This window comes from Motacilla alba, chromosome 5, assembly GCF_015832195.1.
Source record: "Motacilla alba alba isolate MOTALB_02 chromosome 5, Motacilla_alba_V1.0_pri, whole genome shotgun sequence".
Taxonomy (NCBI): domain Eukaryota; kingdom Metazoa; phylum Chordata; class Aves; order Passeriformes; family Motacillidae; genus Motacilla; species Motacilla alba.
This window is the reverse complement of record NC_052020.1, coordinates 57060141-57080099: the sequence shown is the minus strand read 5'-3', so window position 1 is coordinate 57080099 and position 19959 is coordinate 57060141. Positions and strand designations below refer to the sequence as shown.

The following is a 19959-nucleotide window of genomic DNA, read 5'->3' as shown; positions in this document are numbered from 1 at the left end:
ATCTGTCAGGAAAAAAAAAAAAAAGTCACCAATACTAAAAGAAACAAAATTAATCCAGCCTCTTAGTCCTTATCATCAAATCTCCAGAAATTGTGAGTCATCACGGCATGTTTGCCTTGAGTCAATGAGTTATATTACTCACTACTATTACACATATTAGCCTTGCTTTACAGTGAGGGGCTTGAATGCAAAAATTGCTGTTGAATTACTGAGCTCTCCTCTCTTCATGCACCGTTCACATCCAATTATATTCTCCATCAAATACACTATATATGAACCTTTTACTATTTTTAAGCGTTCAGCACTGGACCTGTGATCATGAACACACATGGCTGGATCTAAGGGGTGCATGGAAGGCACAGGACAAGGGACCTCGGTGCCTGTTTTGGGATCCTGGGTGCTGACTCCACAAAACAGGGACCAGTCTTCTACAGATATGTGCCCATGCCTGCTTCCTGCAGGAACCCTGGGGCAGGGAGTATGGAATGCTCCAAAATGCAGCTCCCGCATTGTCAGAGCACCTGGATGGGGAGGTTTAGCAGCAGACACAGCTGAAAGGCAGGACACAGCTGGAGCTCCACAGATTGCCCACAGTGATGAGGCGATGGAGCACGCAACTCCATCCTTGCAAACCATCCTTACAAAATGGCATCCAGAACACAAGAGTGCAGGTTTGGCCATTTTTCATATTCTTTTTCAGTGAAGGTACTTCAAAATCCTGCAGTGCTGTCACCAGTGAGCATCTGCACAGGAGGTGTTATATTTTCTGTGAGGATGCTGAGGCCCTGGCACAGGGTGCCCACAGAAGCTGTGGCTACCCCATCCCTGGCAGTGTTCCAGGCCAGGCTGGATGGGGCTTGGAACAAGTGGAAGGCGTGCCCATGGCAGGAGGGGTGGGACGAGACAATTTTTAAGCTTCCTTCCAACCCAACCCATTCTAAGATTCTGTGATTATTCACAGCCTGATCATTTTTGTGCTCAAAAATTACTCTTTCAGAGTACCGAAAATTTATGCAAATCTGACTTTGAGATAGTTAAGTTGTCTATCACACAAAACCTTAACATTAAATTGAATAGGCACAGGTGAGCTGGTGTACGTGGTACATCATCTGCTGATGGCAGAAAAATAACACGTGCCAGAGGAAAACATTCCCTGGGACACAGGCAGTAGAGAGGCAAACAAATGAGAACTGAGCCAAAAAATACAACCCGAACTCCAATTGAGTTCCCTGAGTCAATCCCAATTAATTATAAGATCCATAATGACCAACTAAGCCTCTTCCTTCCGATGATCTTCAAACTCATACTCCTGCAGGCTGGCAGTGGGCTGCATTCTCATGCAGAGAAATGCCAAACTGCATTTTGCCATTCTCCTCAAAAGGGAAGATGCTGAGTTACTCAACACAGGCTTGACCAGGTATGTGTATATGCTGAAAGTCATCTGTTCCTGCCATGGAATGACTGGGACATTCACTCAGCTGTATCAGGTAAGGAAAGGATCAGAGTGAGATGGACGGAGGCCAAGTGACACAGTTCTGGGAACAAGTGCATGTGAGAGGGAGGAGATGAAAAAGCATCTGGCCTCTTTCCCCAGCCAAAGGAGACCTGGGAGAGAGGGATTCTGTGTCTTTTAGACCTGAGGCAAATATTCCCTTGTGCATGGAAAAAAAAAAAGTGCCAACTGCCAGTTGGAAAATCTCAGCACAGGAAAGGGAGATACGAGTTCAATGATTCTTACATGGCTCTCCCAGTGCCCAGGTCCATCCTGGGAGCACATTCCCCTCCCCCACAGCCTGCTAGGTCTGTCAGGATTCTCCAGGGCAGGAAGAACATCTGCCTTCTCCTCATCTCCCTCGAAGGGACAGGGAGCTGCAGCCCTGCTGCCCTGTCCAGCTGTTCGGGTGGGATTTGGTGTGCCTGTAGCCATTCCTCCTCCTCTCCCTTATGGAGAAGGGGCTGAGCCAAACCTCTTTGCAAAAGGTGATAGAGGAGGGAGATGAAGCTCAAAGCTCCTTGGGCAGGGAAGAGGAAGAAGGAGAATCCAGAACTAGAAATCAGTGGAGACTTGGGAAGACTTTGGCTGGACAGGCCTCAGGGATTTGAGCTGTATCAGTTTCCCTGGATTTTAGATACTGCTAAAAACACCTGAGCTACACCTGTCAGAGCCATGTTTTCTCTTTCAGTTGCAGCTTCACTCACTTCAAAGGCTTTAATTTTTTAAAAGAAATAAAATATTTAAATTAATTATTTAATTATTATATAATGTATTTTAAAATTATGGAATGGAATGGAATGGAATAGAATAGAATAGAATAGAATAGAATATTTCAGTTGGGAGGCACCTACAACCATCACCTCCTCTAACAGCCTGACCAATTCAGGGCTGACCAAAAGCTAAAGAATGCTTTTGAGGGCATTTTCCAAATGTCTCTGAAACACTGACAGGTCTGGGGCACAGACCAGCTCTCTAGAAGCCAATTCCAGAGTTTGATCACCCTCTTGGTAAAGAAATGCTTCCTTGCTGAGACAGTGGTTAAACACATTTTTCTCTTACATTTCCTTACCTAAAAAAATCTCCCTTAAAAGCAGGGAGAGGTGCTCTGGGTGCAGAATGCCCCAGCTGGGATTCTTTGCCTGGCTTCCTCAGAGTGCAATTTTCTCCTGCAACCATTTACACCAGAGCCAAAGTACCTGTCACATCAGTGTCTGGTGCTGTAAATAGAGACCAGAGGGCCAAAGAATGAGAAATTTTCTCATTGAGCACCAGGTGAACCCAGACTTGCATCAACCTTCCTCACACCCTTTCTTTTTTATTCTAAACAGGAATTAAAATTAAAGATGACGTTGTCCACTGTTGGAATATGAAATGCAGGGAATTCTCAGAACTTTGGGCCTGTAAGCCAAAGCTTAGAATTAAACACGGGATTTGATTTGAGACCTTGGAAAAGGCTTCCAAACTCAGGTGTTAGAATTGAGAATGAGGATTTATAGTTTAAAGCAGAGACATGTTAAGCTAACTAGAGGAAAATTTAGAGTTTTAAAGTACAGTACTGTAGGTTTGTGTGTCATGACTGGCTAAGAAAGCTTACACTGTAGCATGAGTCCATAAAACGAAATATTTAAGGATTGGGTCAAAACCATAAATATCTTTGTTGCCAGTGTTTTATTGGTCAATAAACCCTTAAAAGGTCTTGTAGCTAGAAGTCTTGTGACCTTCTGAACCATGCAGTGAAGATGTGAGCTGAGCTCACCCTTCCTGCCTATGCAGAAGATAAGAAAAATAAATCGCATCATCAAAAGCAATTCAGAGGTCCTGTCTCTGACTCGTTTGAAATTCCTTCATAAATCCTCACAGTCCACCACATTTATACCTCTGCTTTGAGTTTTATCTCACCCTATATTCATGTAAAACTGATTAGGATATCAAATAACTCCTCCCAAACCCTCTCTGACCCCATGGGTTTAGTGTGTTTCAACAGGTCACTAAGTATAACCAGTGCCTGAGCCTTTGCTGAAGGGCATCTGCCTGCTCCTGCCTGCACCCCTTCCTTGGCATACTGAAGAAACAACCAGCCAGGCTCAGAGCAGCCCCCCCAGCACATGGGGACGCAGTGGGAACGAGGATGACAGGGCCAGGAGTGGAGCTGGAACTGCAGCTTTCACACACACCCTCCTCTGCAGGGCCACTCGCCAGCACGCGCCAGCCCCACGCTCGGCCAGGCTGAGACAGCTTCCAGCCCAGCTCTAAGGTGGGTACAGCATTCCCCAGACCAGCTATAAGACAGAGGATACCTCACAGCACGAATTAACCACATAATAACTGAGTGCTTTGGTCAATCAGAAGGGAAAGAATAAAAGGTCCTAGTGCGGTGCAGGGTCCCGCAAGCGCCGGGCGTTTTACTGGGAAGGGGTGTGTGTGTGCACGGTGCTGCCCAGACCCCACCACAATGGCACAATTCTGAGCCATGGACGCTGAATATTCATGAGGCAGGAGGCTGGTGCCACGTGAGGCTGTCAATGTGTGATGTGCATGCAATTGGACAGAGGCTCAGTCTGTTTGGCTAAGCAAGATCCACTTCCGAGAGCCAAAACGCCAACTTCAAACCACCCAGTTTGCAGCAAGGATTTGCAAAAGGAGTTTGGGCATTGAAATCAGCCTTGGCTTCACTTGAGGGTCAGGCTCCTTCTGTTTTGAAAATCACTACTGTAAAATCCTGCCCATGCCCATTAGCATGCAGAAGCTGCTCTGCTGTAGCTTTCCATGATCTCCCTTTAGCCTCCTGGAAGGAGGGATGCAACATCACTCACTTTGCACTCTTAACAGTACAACTCACCAGAAGTCTGAGTCATTTGTGGAGGTATAAAAGGACTCTGGGTTTTGCCAGAACTGCCTCAGACTCAAAACTATTTGCATTTATTAAGGAAGACTTACCAGCCATCTTTAAGACAGCAGCGCTGCAGGTCACTGCCACTGCCTTTGAAGAATTTTTCTGGAGAAGCGAGTTTGATGAGCTGTTTATCTGCAAGTATCGCCTGCTTGTGCTTTTTAACTCGCAGCAGAACTTGCAAAATGTTACTCAAGCGGTCTTCTAGTTGCAAGATTTTTCAAGGGTGCCAAAACAGTGCTTTAAAGCCACATTTCTGGCAGAACCTCATCTGACTAAACGAATGAGATCCTGCAGTCAGGGCCACAGGCTAGCAAAGGTGAACTCTATGGTGCAAGAAACCACCTGTTAATATGAACAGCTGGTAAATACCCATGTTTGGGGGGCAAACTGAAATTAATCTCACAAATATAAGAAACAGCAGCAGCAGGCAGAGCTTGTGTCTGCAAGGAATGGCTCCCTAGTGCCCAAAAGCTCTCACAGCTCTTACAGATGTGGGGGCTGGAAAGGGCAGTGTGCCAAGGTAGACTGATTAAAAATGCTCCTGAATCCATTCTTGTCAAGATCTGGAAACATGAGGGCCGGGCTTTGGGGGTTTTTATGGTCCCCAGAAACCTTGTGATATGGGGCAACTCCAGACCCAGCCTCCTGAGCAGACATCCCAGAGGGAGAATGGAGGATCCAAACCAACTGGCAGCTAAAATGTCCTCCTGCATGGTTATGTCTTCCAAATTGTAGGAAAAATGGGAATCTTTCCATTCCATGTCTCAAAGAAAGCATTTTAGAGTGAAAATTAATGATCAACCAAGCAGAGACTGGACAATTCAAATCTTCCACAGCTTCTCTTCTGAAAATCTCTGTTCTCTCCTTCTGACTTTGCAAGTTTTTCCTCTACTGCAACAACCATGTGAAAAGTGATCAAGCAAAAGGCAGCATTTCCATGGAAGTTATTACAAAAAGTACGAGCAAACTCCTGGTACCCAGCCTTCAAATGAAGCCCTTGGACCTTGATGATTATATAAAAGGTTGTCTACTCTGTAGTACACTACTAACACCTTTGGAAGTGATCAAGCTGCCCTTCCCACCATGGAGGTACCACCAGGCCTGCTTAGGAGGTAAAATCAATGGGTTGCACTGCTTCACTCCCTATCTAATAATAGTTTTTAAGAGAAGTGAGAAAAACCTCTCTGCACACAGCATTTACTTGTGTATGCAGTGTAATATTACAACTTCATAAATATAAATAACTTCATAAGGCATTTATCAGACCTCCTGGGAGTGAAAAAACCAGGAAACACAATTTAAGAAGAACAACCTTGTTTATAGTGCTGTCACAAAAGTATTTGACAACAAATGAGACAATGCTGTAGGTTTTGAGTAGAAATAACTACTGCTTGCACTCAAAGCAAACCCAGTTTGCAGGTTTAACCACAGGCTGCAGGACCAGCCTTTCCCTCTCCTCTCCAGTGAAGGATCCAATGTGGACATTGCTCCTCTCCCCACAACAGATTTGATTCTATCATAATACAGATGGATACACAGTTTAATGAGCAGTCTGCTGCCTTCAGGAGACTGCTGTGATGAACAGCAGAGCAAAAGAAAGGGTATCTCTGCTGTTTCATGAGGCAGATCTCCTGATCCTTCATCTCCATGCCTCTACCTCTTGCACACACTCTGACCATTAACTTCCTTTCCTCAGTTCAGCTTTATAACTTTATCATCCACCTGTTTCAAGGTTTAACTTGAAAGTTCAGACCTTCTTAGTCCCCAGAGTCTGATGAGAGGAGACCTGAAACAAGAAGAGGATCAGGGAAAAGGAAAACCTTGATGCCCTCCATGTTATCTCCTACAACATCTGCAAGATCAAGACGTGAGCAAAGAAAGCATTGATGGATGGCCTTATGTGAGGCACCAGAGTAGGCTTGGGGAGACAGGAGAGGACTGGCAGTAAAAGAGGACTGTCAGCAAGAAATCAACCCTTCAACCACACCACACATGAGTATACTGTAGCATTTATTATCATTAATTATTAATTATTATGTGATTATTGCTGCCATTAACGATTATGCTGTTACGTTCATTTTCATGTGAGAGCTGCTTTAAGACCAGGATTGAGCACAGCAGCAGGAGAAACACACAACTCCTGCTCATCAACCTGTATCACTGCCTGCCCTGGGCAGGTTCTGTGAAGGATGTTATGGCTCTCACCTTAACTGGGCAGAAACCAAGGAGACCAAGCAGAGTCCCTGAATGCAGGCTCTGAGTGCACATAATGCTATGGAAATGTGAAGATTCTCCTGAGATGCTCCTGGACCAAAGGAACAGACTGGGCTCTCTCTTAGACTTTATCCAAACATTCAAAAATCTGCAGATTTTCAAAATGAGTGGTTCAGACCTATGGTACTTATGATTAAATATGATGTGAAGAAAGTACCCCTGTTGATATCATAAAAGCCTCACCAGAACTCACTTCCCAGAGACCTAATGAAAACAAAAGCAGCCCTCCAGTACTGCCTTCAGCTATTGCCCCCCATTACCCCCTTGATGCAAGTTTAAATTACTCCTCAAGGAATACCTCATTACTTTGGGTGAATTTTCACCTTGTTCTGGCAATGAAAGAATATTGTCCATCAGGTCTTAAAAGACACAGCTCTGAGCAACCTGGTCTGGTGAAGGTGTCTCTGGCCATGGAAGGGGGGTTGGAACTGGGTGGTCTTTAAGGTCCCTTCCATCCCAAACCATTCTGTGATTCTGTCCTGGCTCCGCAGGTGTGCAGAGCACATTTTCTCACTGATTTCTTTCACCATCAACAGGAATGTGCTGGAAGAAGAATTGATACAATTTCTGCATCAGTGGCCAAAAAAAAAAAAAAAAAAAAAAGGAGCAAATCTGAAAGTCATAAACAATCTTGACAAATTTCATTCAAACTTCACATGAAATCATCTGTGAAATTAGGAAATAAACTCCCCACAAGTTGGTATAGTTTTATGAAACTGTGAGCTAAACTGGTTACAGCAGGTGTTGAGTTGGTACCAGGGTTTTAGCCCTACCAAGATCCAACATAAGAACCAAACATTGGGGCAGATCTTGATCAAATGGATCCCAGCTGAGTGATCAGCCAACAATATTTCCAGCAAAGCACTGAAGGTACCAACTGGCCGAAGTTTTATTCTCATTATAAAGCTGTAATTAGGCAGACTTCACAACTGTCAATAAGATTACAGATTAACTGCATGCAACTGTACTATTGTCATCGAAATTCTTTATCAGTCTTAAAGTGAGGAACATTGCCACGAGCAGTGGCTGCAGCTTCCCATCACCCTTTGGAAACCAATGGATATATCAATCAAGTAAGGAAGCTGCCTCTCTGAAAACAGCTGCCAAGGAATGATAATCAATAACTGCAGTCCCAGCAGAGTTATGTCAACTAGATGGATTTGATGAAGTCTGCAGTCCTTTCCCACATTATTTATAATTATAATGTGGGTAATATTTAGGATCATTTCTATGAACACTTCACAGGCCTGTGTCTCTGGATGTTTTCATTTTTCTTTTTTAATAAGTCTTGCAGAAGCTGCAGGAGGGAAGCCTGACCAGCCAAGAGCTGGCATGCAGAAGAATGGAAAAGGGAATACTCATGAGGAGCAGTGTACTGACACCAAACAAGTCCTCCAAGCTAGGGCGCAAACTTGGGCACTGATCTCCTGATCTCTGTAGTGCCTACTGGCAGGACCTGAGGGAATGGCTAGAGCTGTGCCAGGGAAGATTTATACTGGATATCAGGAAAAGGTTCTTCACCCAGAGGGTGGTTGGGCACTGGAACAGGCTCCCCAGGGCAGTGGGCACAGCACCAAACCTGACAGAGTTCAAGGAGTGTTTGGACAATGCTCTCAGGCACAGGGTGGGATTTTTGGGGTGTCCTGGGCAGGACCAGAAGTTGGAATTTAACAAACCTTGTGAGTCCCTCCCAATTCAGGATATCCTATGGTTTTATATCCTTCCTAATCCAGAGAACCCCTCCAGCAGGGTGTGAACCTGCAATTCCCCAAAGCCACCTGTGCCCTGCTACGCTGAGCCCCTAGGGAAGGCAAGGGTGCTCCTTCACCTGCAGCTGGAGGCTGCCCTCGCCCAGCAGCTCCCGGTGGGAAGCTGCGCACTGTGTCACACTCTCGTGTCACACACACAGCTGGCACAGGCTATGGGCTGTTCCTCCAAGGCCCACAGCCACCAGCACGCCCAGGCAGGGACATTTCTCCTCACACTCATGCATTATGCATGGCTCCATCCCAGCCTGCTTCAAATGCATCACCTTCCAGCGCAGAGATGACTTGGGCGTGGAAGTCGCTGCAGCTCCCCAAAGCCACCCATGTTAATATTCTGAATGAAGCTGCCCAGCATGGCTGAATTACTGTCCTGCTGATGATGATCGACATTTGCTCTAATCCTGCTGTACCTGCAGGATGGGCAGGTAAAAACCAGTATTTCTAAATGTCTGCAGCAGCAGCAGTTGATTCGCTGCAAGGGAAATAGCAGTACCTCGGCTGAGTGGGGCAAAGTCAAAGCCTGGCCAAAAATCTCTGCAGCTTCTCATGATCCCCTCCTGATTTTACACCAGTTATAAGTACTACAGGATCAATCCAATGATACAGCTAGTCGCAGGCTTGGTTGTTGAGTAATCAAAACTTTTGTTAACCTCATTGTTGAATCTCCATGATTTCCATAAAAATATGCTCTGTATTTACTGAGGTTTCTCTCTGCATCTGTTACACTCACAGACACATTCCAGACTTTTCAGGGAGGAACCATAATTCCATTGACAATCAAGCTGGCAAAATTACACAACTCCAGATTTGCACAGAACTGATATTCCAGGTTGAGACAGAGACAACATGAATAATAGATATTAAAGGAATCAATGAACCGTCTTTAGCTTTCATTCTCCTGCATTTTAAATTTCCTCTATTTTATCTGGGACTGATCAAAGAATTTTGATGACAGAAACAATATTCTATGGCTATTTCATGCTTTCTGCAGGATCATTTTGGAATCACAAAGCACCACTCAAAGAAAAGAAAAAAAAAATGTAAATGCTGTGGAAGTGAGGCAAGTGATTTATTTTAACTGCGTTGATTTTTTCAGACCTGGGATTTTTTTTTTCAAATCAGCATGGGACATATTGTGTCATTCAGTTTTCATCAAATCTACCCCACTTTCAAAAAGGACAGCCCTGAAGGAGAGAAACCCCACTATTATTATTAATTATTAATTAAACAAAAGCAACATGACCTTTGTTATTCCCCCTTTTTAATTTTTTTTTTTTCTGATGAGAAGGAAAATGCTCAGTTTGGTTCTGAAAACAGGTGGTTCAGCAATCTGACTCAGCAAGTCAATGTTTTTATAAGAATCAGCAAAATACTGAGCATTTTTGAAGAAAAACCCATACCCAAACCCCACCCTAAGAGGAAGTCCTTCTGCAAAGCTCAGATGAAAAGACCCTGAAGTTTGGTTGTGACTCTCTCATTTGAGCTTAATAAATCCCACAAACACATGGAAAACCCTTGCCCTTCATGTTGGTGTGGAAAGCCGGAGCTGCTGGAGCCTGGCATTTAACAGGTGCATCTGTTTACTTTCCAGCTACTCATCTTCCTTAAAAAACCCTCAGCTCCTAAATACAATTAGATGCTGAATTGAGATTGCAAAAATATCAAGCTCCCTAGAGACAGGCGTCTGAAAAGTCTCTCCATCCCCAGCCCTCCCCAAAAAAACACTTCGGGAAGGTTTTTCAGCTTCTGTTGCATCGAGCTGCGTTTATGAAACTATGCCTGCAAGCATCCTGGACCCTTTAATGAGATGATGCCACGGAGCAATCTCTCTCCCAGGGACCCTGCTGTGAGCATCAGCACCATGAACTGACTGTTCAGCGTAAACATGCACCTTAAAATTACAAAAATACATCCGAACAAAGCCTGCCCGAAGCAGCCCCAGCCTGCCCGGCAGGATCAGCCGCTAGCATTTCTGCCTCTAATCTGCCCACCGAGCAGCGTCACAGAGACTGTCTTTTTATCAAAACAAAGGCTGGATGCTGGCTGGGAAGTGTGAAGCCGACTAAAAATGGCTGCAAAGCCGTCCGAGGCACCCGGGAAGGTGGCCAGCCCCACCCAGCGCAGACACCGACCCGCTCCAAACACGCTGCGAATCGACCCGAAAGGGAGATGCCATTGTTCCCCTCGCCTCCGCGGCAGCGAGACAACATCACCGCAATATTCCACCCCCCGAAACGAGTGCTCGGGAGCATAATGAAAGGATTTATGTGTTTAAAAAAAAAAACAAAAAAACAATCCCAGAGCAAAGTAGGAAGCGGGGGGCCATCCCGCGGTGCCCCGGCTCTGTCGCTCTCCTTGCCGGAGCTGCGTTTTCTTTGTGTGACACCGGGCTAAGCCCGGCTCTGGGTGTGTCCCTGGGCAGGAGGCACCCAGGAGCCCAACGCCACCACCTCCCACCCTCGGCAGCCCCGGCGGGCACCAGTGCACCGTCACCCGGCTTCCCTAAAGCCCGAAAGGTAAGAAATCATGCCAGCGATATCCCGACGGAGAGAGTCGAGGATGAGGAATGACGCCGCTAAGGGCAAGGGCGGATGCTTTGGGAATGAGCTGCAAGGTGGGAAGAAGGGAGGACCTGTATCCTGGATGCTTTCAGGGCGAGACACCTGCGGATGGGAGAAACGCGTTCCAAGAACAGAAAGAGGGGCTTTTAATCTTGCTTTCTCTCTTAAATTACCCCCAAAGAAAAGCTTCGCGGGGAGGGAGAGGAAACGGCATGCAGAGGCCCACAGGTGAACAATGCAAAAATGGATGGATCCTGCCTTTGCCTCCTCTGCCATGCAGTCCTAGCATGCAACACCAGAACAGATATAATACCCTGACATTTCCAGTTGCTCCAAAGACAGTCCATCTTGGTGGAATCGGCACTGGCTTGCATCTCGGAGAGCTGAGGGGGTTTGCCGGTCCTGCTCGTCGGAGGCACTGCGTTAGCAGTCAGGCATTCCCGAGCATGGGTGGGATCGTGGGTACCGCTGCCGTCTCCCCGCTCGGCTCCGGACTGATGCTGTAAGCAGCACAGGCGGAGGGGGAGGGCATATTGTACGCGCTGCGGTCTCCACTGCAGCAAATCAGCAGAGTGATGTGGTTGCCCTAGGGAGCAGGCTCCTTTGAAAAGGGGATGCGGTCCCTTTTCAAATCAAAAGCTTGCGCTCGGGCGGCTTAGCCCGCTAAGCCATGGAAATGGTTAAGGCAACCTGATGGCAAAGAAATAAAAACAAATCGGGTGTGGGTAAAGAGGGGGAGTGGTGGGGGGTGAGCAGTGTTTCCTATGTGTCAGTACGGTTGTGACTGTTCGTGTTCCAGAAATTTCTTGACAGTGATGGAATCTGGTATTTTCTTAATTTTTTTTCCTTTTTTTTTCTTTATTTTTTTTTTTTTTTTTCTAGGAAGGCCAGATCTCACACAACCCCTCCATGTTTTCATGCCTCCCTCTCCTCTGCCCAGCTGGGTGGGGTCGGGCAGCAGGCAGGAAAATAAACAAGGTCAGGATCCGAGCCCTGCAGAGCAACCCCTATTTTGTCGTATTTTTTGGAAAACCCTGCGGGCATGGGGTGACCGTGTGGCCCCCCATGCCAAGCCCTGCCAGAGCAGGATGCTGAGGAGTCCCAGGTGCAGCAGGTTTGGGTGTGCTGCCTCCTCTCGTTGCCCAAAATGCTGCATAAATCAGGATTTGAGGTGTAAGAGTGCAGGAATACAGGATAATTTGTGAAAGACCCACTAATAGCCGAATTTTAACATTCAGTGGTGGGCCCCACCACTCCTTCCCTAGCAGGACACAGACTCTGCCTCAGTTTCCCTACCAATAAACTTTTATGAATAGCCTTGCAGAGACATCATAACCATGCAATGGTCACACTTGGCACGCTCTGGGAAAGAAAATATTTTGCCACTCAGCCTGTTTGCATTTTCAGATTTTGGGGTGACTAGGAATATTAGGAAACTCCCCAAAAAGTCACCCCATTTCACTGAAGAGTGACCAGCATATCAGACTATCAGAGTATGTCCAGTCATTTTGGGCAGAATGACCCCAGCTGGGCACCTCTCAGCTCTGAGGCTGGATTAGATCATGACAGTTCATAAAATAATTTCCCTTTAGCAGTGTTTTACTGAATTTTGTTTTTTTTAATGTGGAAACAAGCACCAACTCAGACACAGTGGGTCACATATTCATCAGCAAGGGGAATTGAACCCTTCTGCTCTTTTGGCTCCAAAAATAAAAGGTCTTTAATACCTGAGCTAACAGATCTCACCTCCAACTGGCAGTAGTAGGTCACTTATCCTTCCCTCAGGTAACTCATCTTATAGAAGAAAGCCAAAATTTAAGGAAATTCACCATGGTATTATCTTACTCTTTACCTAGGAAACTCTGCTGGGATTACAGAGGCCAACAGCTATTGTTCATGTTGATAAACCATCCCTGAGATCCCCAAAAAGACTTGCTTAGGCTTGAACCCAGCACCCAGCATCTTCATTCTCCTAACAGGGAAATCCTTCACTAATTGGGGCAGAACTGGCTTCAGCTGTCATTGCATGTAGTAAGATTAAACCATCTATGATGTTTATGATGTTACAAATCTGGATTTTGTGTTCTTCCTGGCTTTGTTTAAAAAAAAAAAAAAAAGAGGAAGAAAGAGGTTGGCAAGGGATGATTTCTAAGCATGGACTGCTTGGTTTAGACCCTTTGCAAGAGCAGAAAATTTCCCTGTTGATACATTTTGCCCTGCAAACTCTTTGCAGCTCTACAATAGGGTTCCCAGCACCAAGCCATAATATGAAGTATCTGCAAGCAGTGTGTATAAAACAGAGACATAATTCACATAAAACTTCTGCATCCTTGTCCCTGGAACAGCCACAGACACCCCAAACATAGTGCATAGGTCAAATTCATGGCTGCTGGTGTGTGCCACCAGCAACACAGCAGAGAAAGGGCAAAAGATCTCTGTTTGGTGCCTCTGTAACCCAAATTTCTCAGTCAAGTAGGAAGGACAAATTCCCTTTGGACAGAAGAGAGTGGTCCTTGTACATTTAATATCCCACTGAGGATTTCTCCTTGCCTTCATTGTTTGTAGAAATTTTTCTCACCTCAGACTTGATGTCTCCATTTCCTCTTCCAGGCTACCAAAACAAACCACGCCACCAGGCTTCCTGTTTAAATTCTTCCTCCCCTTTGGAAAAGTGTCTCTTCAGACCCATGTGATTGGACTCTCCCACACTACTTCCAGAACTATTTTAATCCACAGGCACCAGAACCCATCGCTTTACCAGCAGTAACAAGAACACTGCATTTGTGTTAGAAACAGAACTGAACTGGAACAGTGAGATGAAGACTCTTAGAAAATGCACATGGGCTAAGAAGAGCTTCCAGTGTGCACTCACTTTTCCCAGGACCTGAGTCAGGTGGGGGACAGAAGCAACTCTGTGACTACAGAAATAGCACAAAATCCCAATCAGCGCTGGGTGGATCCAGCACTAAAATGGCCATTGATAAAAAAATGCATTTCCACAATGAAATTTTGAATTATGCATTCAGTAAGTAGTGAGACAGAATTAGGACTGAGCACTTGGCCATCAATCCTGAGGTTAAGAACTGCTTCTTTGCCACAGAACTAAACCAGGAGCAGGCTGGAAGGCACAAATAAACATTGCACTGCCTGGATCTTAAAAGGGTGAGACATGTACAGAGAGCTTGGCATCAGCTGCAGGAAAGTTCAGTGTTGGAGAAGAGCTTTCCTGTGATCATGAATAGCAGCAGGATGAAAAGTAGTAAGTGGAATTTGCTTCCCTTCAGAGCACTGTCCATTGGGAGCCTCCTTCTGCTGTGGATGTTACTGAAATTGTTACAGGTCTCATGATGTGTTAGTGAGGTCACATGAAGCTCAGTGTGGATGGCACAGCCACAAGGCAAGAGGGCCCATCAACACTTGCCAGTCCTGTAGCTCTGCTGGAGATAATGAAATGCAGGATGTGTGGGGTAAGCACTCAGCAAAACAAAGGTACCCATGGGATCACTGCAGGAGCCCACTGGCCAAGTGAACTGTGTAGGCTATTGCTGTCTGCCTCATTTCTTTCCATCCCTCCAACTCCAACAGGGATCACAGAATCATAGAATGGTTTGGGCTGGAAGGAACCTTAAAGCTCATCCAGTTCCAAACCCTTTGCCCATGGGCAGGGATGCCATGCACTAGACAAGGTTTCTCAAAGCCCCATCCAGTCTGGCCTATAACAATTGCAGGCGTGGGCCACCCACATCTGGATGGCCAACTGAGGTGCAGACTGTAGCTCTGCAGAGGACAGGGACACCCTGCCATGGTGCATGGCCGCCAGGATAGTGCTCCTTCCAGGGAGACAGGAAATCCTGCAGCAGGACTGGCACTCCAGCCCTACCTCGTTTCCCTCCAAAGGTCCTTCCAGGGTGACCCAGCCCACCTGTGCACCACTGATGAGCTCTGATGAGGTCAGAGTTAGCAACATTTAAGGCTTTTTAGGCAAATATACTTGAGTGGACCTAACAGTCCATAAGAGCTCAGGAGCACCCACTGTTCTGCCACAGGAACTAAAATTCGGGGCTGTCCCTTAACAACTCTGCTGGAGGGCAGGGGTGGAAGTCAGCTGGTTTCAGCTGGTTTCAATGATGATTTAATGATTAAAAATCCACAGACAGAGCTGAAACCACTGTTTGGAGTGCAGTGACTTTGAAGGCACTTTGGACTGACTGCGTTTTCCTGCATCACTCCACGTCAAGGCTCCGTGGGACACATTGAGGGCAGCGCCAGATCTGCAGCGTGGTGCTGAAAGATCCTGACACTTAGCACTTTAGGAGAACAATAGCATTAAGGGAGATCGTTGGGTTATTTTTCTAAGCTAATTTGCTCTTAGCATTAGCAACAAAAATAGAGAGGATGCTATTTTAAAAGTTGCATTAATATGTCTCGAAGCTCTAAAGAGCAATGGGGAATTTTTGCCTGAGCACTCCAAGCAAGGGCAGCCAGCAATTACATTTTTGTGAGGAGGCTGTCAATAACAGAAGGATGGGCCAAATCCTGGCTCTGCTCTCATCCTTTTCACTGTCTTGTGCTCATTCCTGCACATTTTCTGGTCTGCAGAGCTGCTCAGAGGCAGCTCAAATGGCAAAGCCACGAGCTGGGAGATGCTGATGGCTGTTTCAGGTCCATCACTTCTCACAGTACAGGAAGCACACAGACAGCCCTGTCCTTGCTGTCTTTTGCCCCAGGTCTTTGCTGCTTTCTCTTAGAAGATGTAATGCAGTGATGAATTACCTTTTTTCTCAGGTCTCCAGACCACAAAGGGAATCGATAAGTTGGTAAAAAAAGACAATATGGTCTTAAACTGGCAGAATGAAAGTCTGAAGCTGAACAATCACAACAAAAGAAGCCCCATGTCCTGGCTTGTCACATAATGTTCCATCCTTTCTGCAATTTTTTTTTAAGTCTTGAAATGTGTGGATTTATAGGTTTTTTTTTAATCATCAGTCAAAATATTTGGATTGTTCACAAGGACAAGAAGTGTGATTTTGAGACGTGCTAAGCTTCTGCTCTGCTGCCTCTGTTTCACTTTCTGCTCAGCAAAACTGTTCCTCATGCCCATCTTTGCTCAAAGGCTGAGATTATAGATGTATATATCTATATATAGATATATATGGATATATCTAATCATAGTAGTGTAAATTGGAAGGGACCTTAAAGATCATCCAGTTCCCAACCCCTGCCATGGGCAGGGACATCTTTTACTAATCCCAGGTTGTTCAGAGCCCCATCCAACCTGGCCTTGAACACTTCAAGGATGGGACAGCCACAGCTTTCCTGGGCAGCCTGTGCCAGGGCCTCACCACCCACACAGGGAAGAATTTTTTCTTAATATCTGATCTAAACCTGCCCTTTGTCAGATAAAGCCATTCCCCTTTCTCCTGTCACTCCATGCCCTTGTCCAAAATCCCTCTCAGCTCTCTTGTCAGCCCCCTTTAGGCACTGGAAGGTGTTCTGAGGTCTCCACTTCTCCAAGTTCAAGAGTCCCAACTGTATAAGAGGACTATATAATAACTACATATAACAATAAAATAACCATCTATAACTGTATAATAACTGGATGTAACTGTATCATAAGACCTTATTATCGTAAGATTTTCAGCAGCAAGCCAGTGACATGAGCAAAATGAGGTGGTGAAACACCCAGGTGAGACAAGCTTTGTGCTTGCTTCCTTCCCTGGGAATGAGGTGGCCTTTCTCTGAATCCTAGTAAATGAGCCCTTTGGGGGAACTCCTTAGATTCAACATTGTTAAGAAACAATTTTGGGTTTTGAGCCTCTGATGTGCCTCAGTGAACACAGCACAGGTCTTCTTCAGCAGAGACCCCAGAGATGGCCAGGACTCCTCTGGTGCCATTTGAGCTCCCTGATAACTGCAGGCAGCAGCACAACTAACACGCAACAATCCGTTTAGATTTACTCCTGGTTCTTCAGAGGTGGATAATTTCTCTTGGTTCTTTAATGTTATTTTTGAACTGCGAGGTTCATAGAAATAAAGGCTCTGTTCTGCCATTGACCTAGAAAAGTCTTTTGATTCTTTCCAGTGGGACTACTTTTTTCAGTTGCTGGGAACCTTAAAATCCTGAGTTTCTCTCCTCTGGGGGAGGTGGTTGCTACATCTTCATTCCTCCTTTAAGATTTGATCAGTAAAGCTGAAGAGACCCTAAAACCCTCTCTGACCTCCTGCACTCCCCCCTTACAAAGGAAGTGCTGGCAGCTTATTACCATTTTCAAGCCTTCTGTTTTTAAGCCAGTGCTGTGAAATTTTTCTCTCCTACAGCATTGCTGGTGCTGCAGCTGGCATTATTAATTCCATTTCATTAACTGATCTTCTTAATGTACTGGAAGACAAAAGAGAGGACAGTCCTGAGACCACAGTGTGGCTGAGCCTCAGGAGATCTCTGTTCAGTCCCCACATCTGCCACAGGCTTCCTACTATGTGACCTTGGGAATCATCTCTCTGAGGTCTCTGGGTCTGCTTGGTCTATTTAAATTTGGGGCATGGTCTGCTTTTTGAGCTTTGTTTCTGCAGCACCCAGCACAACATCTGCAGCTCCAGCAGAGGAGCCTTGCTCATTTTTGCAGCACAGCTTGCAAGGCTGGTGTTACTGGCTGCCATTCTTGGACCAGGGGAGATGAAGCGAGATGGTGAAGATGGATTTGGATTGCACTGCTCCTGGAAATGGTGAAATCCTGCCTGGTGTTGTGTAAGGGGCACAGAGAACTCTTTTCTTTGGCCAAGCATGCCCCAGAGAGATGATGATGATGATGCATTTTTAGCAAATTCTTGAAGCAAGGTCTGGTGTCCAGTGCCTGAGCTGGGGAAGTGAGGCTGTGTCACACGGCAGTGCCACAAGCCACCAGAGAGGTCCTGTCCTGCCCTCGGCTCCTCTGCACATCCCAGTCCTGAGCTCAGGCAGCTCTGACGCACCTCAGGAAAGATGTTCCCACAAAAATGCCAAAACTTTGCTCCCAGCTTGCAGGGCTACCCTTTGCTCTGGCTCTGCTGGGATCAGACCCAAGTTTTGAAGCTCCAGGTGCTGATTCAGAGGCTGGGATGCTCTGCTCAAGTGCAAAATGCAGCTACAAATTTTGCAAATGTGACTGCAAATTAAACCAACAGCCTGCAGGCAGAGGCTCAGGAGACTGAGGCTACATTTGCAGCAGTGTCACAAGCCCTTAATTGAGTTTGGGATGCTCATAAGCAGCCAGGGGTGCTTGAGAATGAGCTGTGGTTTGCAGCATTTCTGCTGGCTCCACTGCTCCAGTGCCTGGCGCTCCTGCTGCCAGCCCAATTCAGGCCATGGGGAGAAGGTGCAGAATCATTTAATGCTGATCAAGCCCCTTTCCCCAGCTTGAGATGTGCCCAAAAAATAATATTCCTTGGGGAAGGGTGCTCCCCAGAAGGGCCTGAGCTTCTCACGATGCTGGAGAGCTGCTTCAAGCATCTCAGCACGGGCATCTTCACATCCCCCACCCCGCCCTGCAGGGAGGGCAAAACGCCTTCGTGGTGGAGGTGTGTGGATGCTGCAGCCATGCACCGGCTCGGCCGGCACACAATTGTCATGGCAACCTCAGCTTTCCCTGGAAAACAGGAGCAAATCACCGACACACTGCTGGATTCCACAGCCTGCTCCACGGATGGGAGACACCTGGGTACCAAGGTGCTCTCTGCAATGGGGCAGCTCCAGTCATGCCCAGCCTGGGAAGCTGGCTGTTAATATGGGAAAATCCTGGCTGAGCTTGCAGAGAAATGGGGGACAGGTTGGACAGGGGGAGGTGAAGAAGCAGCTGATCCTGTCCTGAGCAAACACAGCCTGCAGTGCTGGCAGAAACGATGGAGGAGGCAGTGGGGCTGCTTGCTGCAGCAATGCCAGCAGTGCTGGGTGGCACAGAGTGGGGGAAAAGAACCCAAAAGGAGCAATGAAGGACATAAAATAGTGATGTGTAAGGCAGAAGTGCCAGTGCAAGGCTGTGAGAAGGGGAAAACAAGGAGAGAACAGGGCAGGGTTCTGTTGAGAGTCTGTGTGGGCACTGGCTGGAGAAATGCTTTGGAGGGCAAAGCAGCACTCTGAGTTTTAAATGCTATTATGGGCCTCCAGGGCAATTAGAAGAATTAGATCAGGAAATGATGTGCCAGAAGTGTTGGCTGAAAAGTGGTCGGAGTTGTGTTTGTTGGGGAAACAAACAAGGAGAATGGCTTTGTGTGGCATTTTAGGACATCAGTTGGAAATGAAGCAACACAGAAAAGCAGAAATGGTTTGAGTAGGGGGGAGCTGGCCCTGCCCCAGCACATCCCCTCACATGGGGCAGAGGGAAGAGGACAGAGCACATGTACATATCTTATGGAAGATAGCATTAGCAAGGTCAAGCAAGTTTCCAGCATCCAATCAGCAGAATATGCCATGAAAATCCACACCCTGGAGCCAGCTCATTAGGAACTTAAGATCAGTCATCCCTAAAACTAGTTATCTTATGCAAACACACGCAAAAGGAGGAAAAAGAGAAGAAAAAAATGGGGAACCCAGTTGAACCCACGGAATTTGTGGAAATGGGTTTCTCTCTGAAGAACAGATCCTATCTCTGAGCACTTGGCTGTCATAACCTCACTCCCTCTGCACACAACGAGAAAATCCTGATTTGGATGCTGACATCAAGTATCTGAGAAAAGACAATTTAATTTCCCATTCTCAAGGCTAAAGGATTAAAGATAGATTCAGCAAAACTGTTTCACATTTTGGAAACCAAACGAAAAAGCCTGAGGAATTCATATTTCCCCGACAATATTGTTAAATACCACAAACCACATTTTCCTGATTGCTTCTGCAGAAGGACTGACAGGTCTCTATCCTGGGATGAGGGTGAGCAAAATAGAAGGTATAGGGTGGCTTTGAATATATACATGAAAACCAGAATTACTTTTCCATATTTA

The 19959-nt window shown here is 46.2% G+C and overlaps 1 protein-coding gene across 2 annotated transcripts in view; it reads right to left on the bottom strand.

Moving 5' to 3' along the window:
- RTN1 (reticulon 1) overlaps positions 1-19959 on the bottom strand; it is a 117290-nt gene that overhangs the window by 5890 nt on the left and 91441 nt on the right. The window contains exon 1 of one of the 2 annotated variants that reach the window (XM_038137888.1): positions 11303-11607. The exons of the other annotated variant lie outside the window; for it this stretch is intronic. Coding sequence (XP_037993816.1) covers positions 11303-11363 — 61 coding nt within the window. The 5' untranslated portion in view covers positions 11364-11607. Of the gene's footprint in view, positions 1-11302; positions 11608-19959 lie in introns of those variants that run through there. 2 annotated transcript variants of the gene reach the window in all.